The 12,509-nt window shown below is 43.7% G+C and overlaps 1 protein-coding gene across 4 annotated transcripts in view; it reads left to right on the forward strand.

Moving 5' to 3' along the window:
- LOC106575882 (gastrula zinc finger protein XlCGF26.1) overlaps positions 1–12,509 on the forward strand; it is a 69,598-nt gene that overhangs the window by 35,632 nt on the left and 21,457 nt on the right. The window contains exons 3-4 of one of the 4 annotated variants that reach the window (XM_045698519.1): positions 2,629–2,877; positions 10,546–12,493. The exons of 2 other annotated variants lie outside the window; for them this stretch is intronic. In XM_045698519.1, coding sequence (XP_045554475.1) covers positions 2,629–2,877; positions 10,546–11,729 — 1,433 coding nt within the window. In that variant the 3' untranslated portion in view covers positions 11,730–12,493. Of the gene's footprint in view, positions 1–2,628; positions 2,878–10,545; positions 12,494–12,509 lie in introns of those variants that run through there. One more of the 4 variants, XM_045698517.1, reaches the window with a different exon arrangement.

The raw sequence follows: 12,509 nt of genomic DNA on the forward strand, positions 1-12,509 counted from the left end.
ATTTTAAAGACAAGACTCTCGTTAATCTAACCACATTGTCCGATTTCAAAAAGGCTTTACAGCGAAAGCAAAACATTAGATTATGTCAGGAGAGTACCCTGCCAAAAATAATCACACAGCCATTTTCAAAGCAAGCATATATGTCACAAAAACCAAAACCACAGCTAAATGCAGCACTAACCTTTGATGATCTTCATCAGATGACACTCCTAGGACATTATGTTATACAATACATGCATGTTTTGTTCAATCAAGTTCATATTTATATCAAAAACCAGCTTTTTACATTAGCATGTGATGTTCAGAACTAGCATACCCACCGCAAACTTCCGGTGAATTTACTAAATTACTCACGATTAATGTTCACAAAATACATAACAATTATTTTAAGAATTATAGATACAGAACTCCTTTATGCAATCAGGGTGTCGGATTTTAAAATAGCTTTTCGGCGAAAGCACATTTTGCAATATTCTGAGTACATAGCCCGGCCATCACGGCTAGCTATTTTGACACCCACCAAGTTTGGCCCTCACCAAACTTAGAATTACTATTAGAAAAATTGGATTACCTTTGCTGTTCTTCGTCAGAATGCACTCCCAGGACTTCTACTTCAACAACAAATGTTGTTTTGGTTCCAAATAATACATTGTTATATCCAAATACCTCCGTTTTGTTCGTGCGTTCAGGTCACTATCCGAAGGGTGCGCATTTCGTGACAAAGAATTTCAAAATATTCCATTACCGTACTTCGAAGCATGTCAAACGCTGTTTAAAATCCATTTTTATGCTATTTTTCTCGTAAAATAGCGATAATATTCCAACCGGGCGACGTTGTGTTCATTCAAAGGCTGAAAGAAAAAAATGGAGAATTCTCATGAACGCGCATCTCCAGTGTCACTGTTCCCAGGCTGACCACTCACAAATTCTCCTGCTGTTCTTCGCCCAGAGACAGCAGACACCCCATTACACTTTCTGGCGCCTTCTGAGAGCCAATGGAAGCCTTAGAAAATGTCATTTTACAGCAGAGATGCTGTATTTTCGATAGAGATGCAACTGAAGGACAACAAATTGTCAGACAGGGCACTTCCTGTATGGAATCTTCTCAGGTTCTGGCCTGCCATATGAGTTCTGTTATACTCACAGACACCATTCAAACAGTTTTAGAAACTTTAGAGTGTTTTCTATCCAAATCTACTAATTATATGCATATTCTCGTTTCTGGGAAAGCGTAGTAACCAGTTTAAATCGGGTACGTTTTTTATCCGGCCGTGCAAATACTGCCCCCTAGCCCCAACAGGTTAACCTTGCTCAGAACATGAAAACATATGAAAGCTGGTGGTTCAATATTCTCAGTTCTTTAATATTCCCCGTTAAGAAGTTTTAGGTTGTAGTTATAGGAATTATGACGCGTTGACTATTTCTCTCTATACCATTTGTATTTCATATACCTTTGACTATTGGATGTTCTAATAGGCACTTTAGTATTGCCAGCTTAATCTCAGGACTTGATAGGCTTGAAGTCATAAACAGCGTGTGAATCAAGCATTGCTGAGCTGCTGGCAAACGCAGTAAAGTTTGAATGAATGCTTACGAGCGTGTTGCCGCCTACCCCCGCTCAGTCAGATTGCTCTATCAAATATCAAATCATAGACTTAATTATAATATAATAAACACAGAAATTAGAGCCTTTGGTCATTAATATGGTCAAATCCGGAAACTATCATTTCGAAAACAAAACGTTTATTCTTTCAGTGAAATACAGAACCGTTCCGTATTTTATCAAACGGGTGGCAACCCTAAGTATAAATATTTCTGTTACATTGCACAACCTTCAATGTTATGTCATAATTATGTATAATTCTGGCTAATTAGTTCGCAACGAGCCAGGCGGCCCAAACTGTTGCATATACCCTGACTCTGCGTGCAATGAACCCAAGAGAAGCGACACAATTTCCATTGTTAATATTGCCTGCTAACATGAATTTATTTTAACTAAATATTCAGGTTTAAAAACATTGACTTCTGTGTATTGATTTTAAGAAAGGCATTGATGTTTATGGTTAGGTACATTCGTGCAACGATTGTGCTTTTTTTGCGAATGCGCTTTTGTTAAATCATCCCCCTTTTGGCGAAGTAGGCTGTGATTCGATAAGTTAACAGGCATCACATTGATTATATGCAACGCAGGACAAGCTAGCTAACCTGGTAATATCATCAACCATGTGTAGTTAACTAGATTGATTGTTTTTTATAAGATAAGTTTAATGCTAGCGAGCAACTTACCTTTGACCCTTGCTGCACTCGTGTAACAGGTGGTCTGCCTGCCACGCAGTTTCCTCATGGAATGCAATGTAATCGGCGCCCAAAAATGCCGATTACGATTGTTATGAAAACTTGAAATCGGCCCTAATTAATCGGCCATGCCGATTTAATCGTTCGGCCTCTAATTTAAAGTGTGCACTTGTCTAATGTGAATGAATGTTTTGTTATCAATGTTTAGCTACCTGATCTATTGTAATGAGATACTTGAACAAGAAAAAATATAATAGCTTTTTTGAGAAAAAAAGAAAGTGACAAAACTGTCAAGTCAATAACTTTTGTGTCCGTTTCTCTTTATTACTTCAGGCCGACTCAGGTCAAGTCTGAGGCCGGTAACATCAACAGTGAGGACAATCCCAGCCTGCCTCTCTCCTTCCACACTGAGTCCCAACCTACAGTCACTGGGTCCTGATTGTGACAGTGGAGCCCAGTTTGCACTGCAGGATCCAGAGATTGCATCAGTGAAGCTGGAAGACTGCAGTCAAACACTGGAGCTGAATGTCAACATTAAAGATGAAGAAGAGGAGGAGGAGATTGGGAAATCTCTTTCTCATGGTAAGAGCAGGTTCTATCTAACTAAGTTTGTTGTTCGTTCCAACTTCCCACTGTGTATGAAAAGTTGCAGTATAACTGTTTCATGGTGAACTTTTTAAAGAATTATAGATACAGAACTCCTCTATGCACTCGATATGTCCGATTTTAAAATAGCTTTTCGGTGAAAGCACATTTTGCAATATTCTCAGTAGATAGCCCGGCATCACAGGGCAGTCACTGGGTCCTGATTGTGACAGTGGAGCCCAGTTTGCACTGCAGGATCCAGAGATTGCATCAGTGAAGCTGGAAGACTGCAGTCAAACACTGGAGCTGAATGTCAACATTAAAGATGAAGAAGAGGAGGAGGAGATTGGGAAATCTCTTTCTCATATTCCATTACCGTACTTCGAAGCATGTCAACCGCTGTTTAAAATCAATTTTTATGCCATTTTTCTCGTAAAAAAGCGATAATATTCCGACCTGGGAATCGTTTTTTATTACAAAGAGAGTGAAAGTAAAAGCATGCTATCCCCTCATGCACGAGCCTCAGTCTAATGGCCCTCTGATAGAGCACTTGCCAAACGCGCTAATGTGTTTCAGCCTGGGGATGGAATTACATCGTTCAGCTTTTTCCCGCCTTCTGAGAGCCCATGGGAGCCGTAGGAAGTGTCACGTCATGCCAGAGATCCCCTGTATTTGTTAGAGATGATCAAGGAGGGCAAGAAATGGTCAGACAGGCCACTTCCTGTAAGGAATCTTCTCAGGTTTTGGCCTGCCAAATGAGTTCTGTTATACTCACAGACACCATTCAAACAGTTTTAGAAACTTTAGGGTGTTTTCTATCCAAAGCCAATTATATGCATATTCTAGTTACTGGGCAGGAGTAGTAACCAGATTAAATCGGGTACGTTTTTTGTCCGGCCGTGCAAATACTGCCCCCTAGCCCCAACAGGTTAACTCTATTCCGTTTGATTTTATATCCCCCAAAAACCTCCAAGTCCTTGCCGATGACAAGCATACCCATAACATGATGCAGTTACCACCATGTGAAGAGTGGTACTCCGTGATGTGTTGTGTTGGATTGGCCTCTTCTCCGGGAACTGAGTTGGGAAGGACGCCTGTATCTTTGGAGTGACTGGCTGTATTGATACACCATCGAAAGTGAAATGAATACCTTCACCATGCTCAAAGGGATATTCAATGTCTTTTATTAAAACATTTACCCATCTACCAATAAGTACCCTTCTTTGTGAGGCATTAGAAAACCTCCCTGGTCTTTGTGGTTGAATCTATGTTTGAAATATACTGGTTGACTGATGAACCTTACAGATAATTGCATGTGTGGGTTACAGAGCTGAGGAAGTGTGGTGGAATATTCTATTCAATTGAGAGACTTGGTCATTTCTTCAAACAATTATCTTATTTAATATTGATTAATTATTGCAGTAATGAAACCAGTCAGCCAAACAGTCTTGACTGTTGATCTGAGCAGCCTAACTGATAATGATAAAACCGAGACCTTATATAGGACATAAAAACGCTAAGTCAGGCTGGTTCCAACTCCCATAAGCCACCTTGGTGATTTACACAGGATGGTGTTTTACCCCCAACCCAGCTTAGTTTCCCAGATGCCAGGAAGATGAGACAATGAGGCATTGTTCTAAACTCTTCCAGGCTATCTCTATCTTGGGTCATACACACCACATATTGTCTATGGAATGGCAGCTTTAGGTAATTATCACCAAGTCATTGTCAGCCCAAGCTATCTAGCAAAAACCCATTTCCTTGACCCTACGCCCAGACTAACTGCAGGAAGCTAGACTGGAAACCATCTCTTTAACAGTTGCCAGCCCAAGCTTCAAAAAGACTCCTCTCAGTTAAGGGAGAGAGAGAGTCCTAAGAACCTTACTCAGACCATCCCATTCTCACCACATCTCTCTCTGACATCATCACTCTGCGCCATTAGGATTTATTTCATAAAACAACCATTTGGTGCTTAAATGTAACATAATCTTGTAATCCTGCTACCACAGTAGTCATTCAAAATTCATTTTAAACACTATTATTGCAAACAGAGTGAGTCCATGCTACTTATGTGACTTGTTATGCAACATTTTATTGTTGCCGTAACAAAGGGGTTTAATACTTATTAACTCAAGATTGCCGCTTTTCATTTTAAATTAATTTGTAAACATTTAAAAAAACTTAATTCCACTGACATTATGGGGTATTCCACTGACGTTGTGGGGTATTACACTGACGTTATGGGGTATTCCGCTGACGTTGTGGGGTATTCCACTGACGTTGTGGGGTATTCCGCTGACGTTATGAGGTATTCCACTGACATTGTGGGGTATTCCGCTGACGTTATGGGGTATTCCACTGACGTTATGGGGTATTCCACTGACGTTATGGGGTATTCCATTGACGTTATGGGGTATTACACTGGCGTTATGGGGTATTACACTGGCGTTATGGGGTATTACACTGACGTTATGGGGTATTCCACTGACAATATGGGGTATTCCACTGGCGTTGTGGGGTATTCCACTGACGTTGTGGGGTATTACACTGGCGTTGTGGGGTATCCCACTGACGTTATGGGGTATTACACTGACGTTATGAGGTATTCCACTGACGTTGTGTGGTATTACACTGACGTTATGAGGTATTACACTGGCGTTGTGGGGTATTCCACTGACGTTATGAGGTATTCCACTGACGTTATGGGGTATTCCACTGACAATATGGGGTATTCCACTGGCGTTGTGGGGTATTCCACTGACGTTATGGAGTATTACACTGACGTTATGAGGTATTCCACTGACGTTGTGGGGTATTCCACTGACGTTATGAGGTATTACACTGGCGTTGTGGGGTATTACACTGACGTTATGAGGTATTACACTGACGTTATGAGGTATTACACTGACGTTATGAGGTATTACACTGACGTTATGAGGTATTCCACTGACGTTGTGGGGTATTACACTGACGTTATGAGGTATTACACTGACGTTATGAGGTATTACACTGACGTTATGGTGTATTCCACTGACGTTGTGGGGTATTACACTGACGTTATGAGGTATTACACTGACGTTATGAGGTATTCCACTGACGTTATGGGGTATTACACTGACGTTATGGGGTATTCCACTGACGTTATGGGGTATTACACTGACGTTATGGGGTATTACACTGGCGTTGTGGGGTATTACACTGACGTTATGAGGTATTACACTGACGTTATGAGGTATTACACTGACGTTATGAGGTATTACACTGACGTTATGAGGTATTCCACTGACGTTGTGGGGTATTACACTGACGTTATGAGGTATTACACTGACGTTATGAGGTATTACACTGACGTTATGGTGTATTCCACTGACGTTGTGGGGTATTCCACTGACGTTATGGGGTATTACACTGACGTTATGAGGTATTACACTGACGTTATGAGGTATTCCACTGACGTTATGGGGTATTACACTGACGTTATGGGGTATTCCACTGACGTTGTGGGGTATTCCACTGACGTTGTGGGGTATTACACTGACGTTGTGGGGTATTACACTGACGTTGTGGGGTATTCCGCTGACGTTGTGGGGTATTCCACTGACGTTATGAGGTATTACACTGGCGTTGTGGGGTATTCCACTGACGTTGTGGGGTATTCCACTGACGTTGTGGGGTATTCCACTGACGTTGTGGGGTATTCCACTGACGTTATGGGGTATTCCACTGACGTTGTGGGGTATTCCACTGACGTTGTGGGGTATTCCACTGACGTTGTGGGGTATTCCACTGACGTTATGGGGTATTCCACTGGCGTTGTGGGGTATTCCACTGACGTTATGGGGTATTACACTGACGTTGTGGGGTATTCCACTGACGTTGTGGGGTATTCCACTGACGTTGTGGGGTATTTCACTGACGTTATGAGGTATTACACTGACGTTATGAGGTATTACACTGACGTTATGAGGTATTACACTGACGTTATGAGGTATTACACTGACGTTGTGGGGTATTACACTGGCGTTGTGGGGTATTACACTGGCGTTGTGGGGTATTACACTGATGTTATGGGGTATTACACTGACGTTATGGGGAATTCCACTGACGTTGTGGGGTATTTCACTGACGTTGTGGGGTATTCCACTGACGTTATGGGGAATTCCACTGACGTTGTGGGGTATTACACTGGCGTTGTGAGGTATTACACTGGCGTTGTGGGGTATTACACTGGCGTTGTGGGGTATTACACTGGCGTTGTGGGGTATTACACTGATGTTATGGGGTATTCCACTGACGTTATGGGGAATTCCACTGACGTTGTGGGGTATTTCACTGACGTTGTGGGGTATTCCACTGACGTTATGGGGAATTCCACTGACGTTGTGGGGTATTTCACTGACGTTGTGGGGTATTCCACTGACGTTGTGGGGAATTCCACTGACGTTATGAGGTATTACACTGACGTTGTGGGGTATTTCACTGACGTTGTGTGGTCAGTGGAATACCATATATAACACTTTCTGGCCAACTGGTGGTTTAGTTCCATCTGTCCTCCAGGTGATCTGTCCTCCAACTGGTGGTTTAGTTCCATCTGTCCTCCAGGTGATCTGTCCTCCAACTGGTGGTTTAGTACCATCTGTCCTCCAGATGATCTGTCCTCCAACTGGTGGTTTAGTTCCATCTGTCCTCCAGGTGATCTGTCCTCCAACTGGTGGTTTAGTTCCATCTGTCCTCCAGGTGATCTGTCCTCCAACTGGTGGTTTAGTTCCATCTGTCCTCCAGGTGATCTGTCCTCCAACTGGTGGTTTAGGTCCATCTGTCCTCCAGGTGATCTGTCCTCCAACTGGTGGTTTAGTTCCATCTGTCCTCCAGGTGATCTGTCCTCTAACTGGTGGTTTAGTTCCATCTGTCCTCCAGGTGATCTGTCCTCCAACTGGTGGTTTAGTTCCATCTGTCCTCCAGGTGATCTGTCCTCCAACTGGTGGTTTAGTTCCATCTGTCCTCCAGGTGATCTGTCCTCCAACTGGTGGTTTAGTACCATCTGTCCTCCAGATGATCTGTCCTCCAACTGGTGGTTTAGTTCCATCTGTCCTCCAGGTGATCTGTCCTCCAACTGGTGGTTTAGTTCCATCTGTCCTCCAGGTGATCTGTCCTCCAACTGGTGGTTTAGTTCCATCTGTCCTCCAGGTGATCTGTCCTCCAACTGGTGGTTTAGGTCCATCTGTCCTCCAGGTGATCTGTCCTCCAACTGGTGGTTTAGTTCCATCTGTCCTCCAGGTGATCTGTCCTCTAACTGGTGGTTTAGTTCCATCTGTCCTCCAGGTGATCTGTCCTCCAACTGGTGGTTTAGTTCCATCTGTCCTCCAGGTGATCTGTCCTCCAACTGGTGGTTTAGTTCCATCTGTCCTCCAACTGGTGGTTTAGTTTCATCTGTCCTCCAGGTGATCTGTCCTCCAACTGGTGGTTTAGTTCCATCTGTCCTCCAGGTGATCTGTCCTCCAACTGGTGGTTTAGTGTCATCTGTCCTCCAGGTGATCTGTCCTCCAACTGGTGGTTTAGTTCCATCTGTCCTCCAGGTGATCTGTCCTCCAACTGGTGGTTTAGTTCCATCTGTCCTCCAGGTGATCTGTCCTCCAACTGGTGGTTTAGTTCCATCTGTCCTCCAGGTGATCTGTCCTCCAACTGGTGGTTTAGTTCCATCTGTCCTCCAGGTGATCTGTCCTCCAACTGGTGGTTTAGTTCCATCTGTCCTCCAGGTGATCTGTCCTCCAACTGGTGGTTTAGTTCCATCTGTCCTCCAGGTGATCTGTCCTCCAACTGGTGGTTTAGTTCCATCTGTCCTCCAGGTGATCTGTCCTCCAACTGGTGGTTTAGTACCATCTGTCCTCCAGGTGATCTGTCCTCCAACTGGTGGTTTAGTACCATCTGTCCTCCAGGTGATCTGTCCTCCAACTGGTGGTTTAGTTCCATCTGTCCTCCAGGTGATCTGTCCTCCAACTGGTGGTTTAGTTCCATCTGTCCTCCAGGTGATCTGTCCTCCAACTGGTGGTTTAGTTCCATCTGTCCTCCAGGTGATCTGTCCTTCAACTGGTGGTTTAGTTCCATCTGTCCTCCAGGTGATCTGTCCTCCAACTGGTGGTTTAGTTCCATCTGTCCTCCAGGTGATCTGTCCTCCAACTGGTGGTTTAGTTCCATCTGTCCTCCAGGTGATCTGTCGTCCAACTGGTGGTTTAGTTCCATCTGTCCTCCAGGTGATCTGTCCTTCAACTGGTGGTTTAGTTCCATCTGTCCTCCAGGTGATCTGTCCTCCAACTGGTGGTTTAGTTCCATCTGTCCTCCAGGTGATCTGTCCTCCAACTGGTGGTTTAGTTCCATCTGTCCTCCAGGTGATCTGTCCTCCAACTGGTGGTTTAGTTCCATCTGTCCTCCAGGTGATCTGTCCTCCAACTGGTGGTTTAGTTCCATCTGTCCTCCAGGTGATCTGTCCTTCAACTGGTGGTTTAGTTCCATCTGACCTCCAGGTTATCTGTCGTCCAACTGGTGGTTTAGTTCCATCTGTCCTCCAGGTGATGTGTCCTCCAACTGGTGGTTTAGTTCCATCTGTCCTCCAGGTGATCTGTCCTCCAACTGGTGGTTTAGTTCCATCTGTCCTCCAGGTGATCTGTCCTCCAACTGTTGGTTTAGTTCCATCTGTCCTCCAACTGGTGGTTTAGTTCCATCTGTCCTCCAGGTGATCTGTCCTCCAACTGGTGGTTTAGTTCCATCTGTCCTCCAGGTGATCTGTCGTCCAACTGGTGGTTTAGTTCCATCTGTCCTCCAGGTGATCTGTCCTCCAACTGGTGGTTTAGTTCCATCTGTCCTCCAACTGGTGGTTTAGTTCCATCTGTCCTCCAGGTGATCTGTCCTCCAACTGGTGGTTTAGTTCCGTCTGTCCTCCAGGTGATCTGTCCTCCAACTGGTGGTTTAGTTCCATCTGTCCTCCAGGTGATCTGTCCTCCAACTGGTGGTTTAGTTCCATCTGTCCTCCAGGTGATCTGTCCTCCAACTGTTGGTTTAGTTCCATCTGTCCTCCAACTGGTGGTTTAGTTCCATCTGTCCTCCAGGTGATCTGTCCTCCAACTGGTGGTTTAGTTCCATCTGTCCTCCAGGTGATCTGTCGTCCAACTGGTGGTTTAGTTCCATCTGTCCTCCAGGTGATCTGTCCTCCAACTGGTGGTTTAGTTCCATCTGTCCTCCAACTGGTGGTTTAGTTCCATCTGTCCTCCAGGTGATCTGTCCTCCAACTGGTGGTTTAGTTCCGTCTGTCCTCCAGGTGATCTGTCCTCCAACTGGTGGTTTAGTTCCATCTGTCCTCCAGGTGATCTGTCCTCTAACGGTTGGTTTAGAATCTACAGATGTGGTATTCATATTCAGATGCTACATAGTAGTAGTAGAATTCATGTTGGTACAACAATATCCTATATCTAGTCATGTATCCATGCCCTTGTATGTGTGTGGTATTGTGTGTAGGCCAATGATACAATCTCAATTTAATCCATTTTAAATTCAGGCTGAAACACAACAAAATGTAGAAAAAATTAAGGGGTGTGAATAGTTTCTGAAGGCACTGTATATGAAGTCATATGTATATCTCACTGACTGGTTCTTCTGATGTTGTTCACACAGGAGACCATGTTGAGACTTTCTCTACATCCAGAGAGCAACAGCAGGAAGATCACAGAGCTAAGAGGTCTCACCACTGCCCACATTGTGAGGAGATTTTCCCATTTCTATCAAAGCTAAAAATACATCTAAAAATACACACAGGAGAGAATCCGTATTCCTGCACTGACTGTGGGAAGAGATTCACAACATCACAATCTCTGACAGTTCATCAGAGAGTGCACACTGGAGAGAAGCCCTACTCCTGCTCTGAGTGTGGGAAGAGGTTCTCTCAACAGATCCACTTACAAATACACCAACATGTACATACAGGAGTGAAGCCTTACTCCTGCTCTGAGTGTGGGAAGAGGTTCTCTCAACAGTTCCACTTACAAATACACCAACATGTACATACAGGAGTGAAGCCTTACTCCTGCTCTGACTGTGGGAAGACTTTCTCCCGATTGGATTCCTTAAAAACACATGAACGTATACATACTGGAAATAATCCATATTCCTGTACTGACTGTGGGAAGACTTTCTCCCGATTGGATACCTTTAAAATACATGAACGTATACATACAGGAGAGAATCCATATTCTTGTACTGACTGCGGGAAGAGCTTCACAACGTCAGGGACTCTGACAATTCATCAGAGAGTACACACTGGAGAGAAGCCTTTTTCCTGCTCTGGCTGTGAGAAGAGGTTCTCTCAACATATCCACTTACAAAAACACAAACGCCTACATACAGGAGAGAAGCCTTACTGCTGCTCTGACTGTGGGAAGAGTTTCTCTCAACAGAACCACTTCAAATCTCACCAGCGAATACATACAGGAGAGAAGCCTTACTCCTGCTCTGAATGTGGGAAGAGTTTCATCAGATTGGAAATATTAAAATGCCACCAGCGAATACATACAGGAGAGAAGCCTTACTGCTGCTCTGACTGTGGGAAGAGTTTCTCACAACTGGGCAACTTAAAAACACACCAACTTATACATAAAGGAGAGAAGCCTTACTCCTGTTCTGACTGTGGGAAGTGCTTCACAACATCAACTGATGTAAAAGTTCATAAAAGAGCACACACGGGAGAGAAGCCTTACTACTGCTCTGACTGTGGGAAGAGTTTTGCCAGATTGTATACCTTAAAAACACATCAATGTATACATAAAGGAGAGAAGCCTCATCAGTTCTCTCAGACCAATTAAGATTAAAGTCATTACATCACTTAATTCTCAAGAAAGCGTAGCACACTATTGTAATCCTATTGTTTCTCATTGTGAGAGAACTGTGCAGAGGAAAGGGAGCGTTATAGAATGTTAGCCTCCTTTTTACTTTACTGATCAGTGTGCACCTGGTCAGTTTTGGTGTGTTTTGTTAGCTCCTACTTTAAATATTTTGAGAGGACTTTGGATTTGCCTTTAGGGTTGAATATCCTCTGTGAGGCTGGTTGACTGGGTGGTACTGCTTCCCTCTGCAGTTTTCTGTGGGAATGAGTTAGTAGACACAACATGTATCAGATAGAGATGATGTGATGATCAGTTTTCTGTGGGAATGAGTTAGTACACAACATGTATCAGATAAAGATGATGTGATGATCAGTTTTCTGTGGGAATGAGTTAGTAGACACAACATGTATCAGATAGAGATGATGTGATGATCAGTTCTCTGTGGGAATGAGTTAGTAGACACAACATGTATCAGATAGAGATGGTGTGATGATCAGTTTTCTGTGGGAATGAGTTAGTAGACACAACATGTATCAGATAGAGATGATGTGATGATCAGTTTTCTGTGGGAATGAGTTAGTAGACACAACATGTATCAGATAGAGATGATGTGATGATCAGTTTTCTGTGGGAATGAGTTAGTAGACACAACATGTATCAGATAGAGATGATGTGATGATCAGTTTTCTGTGGGAATGAGTTGGACTCAAGGAAAGAAATAATAAATATCCAAAAAACCCTAAGCTAGTCTTACTTGCT

This window comes from Salmo salar, chromosome ssa17 (genome assembly GCF_905237065.1).
Source record: "Salmo salar chromosome ssa17, Ssal_v3.1, whole genome shotgun sequence".
Lineage (NCBI taxonomy): Eukaryota > Metazoa > Chordata > Actinopteri > Salmoniformes > Salmonidae > Salmo > Salmo salar.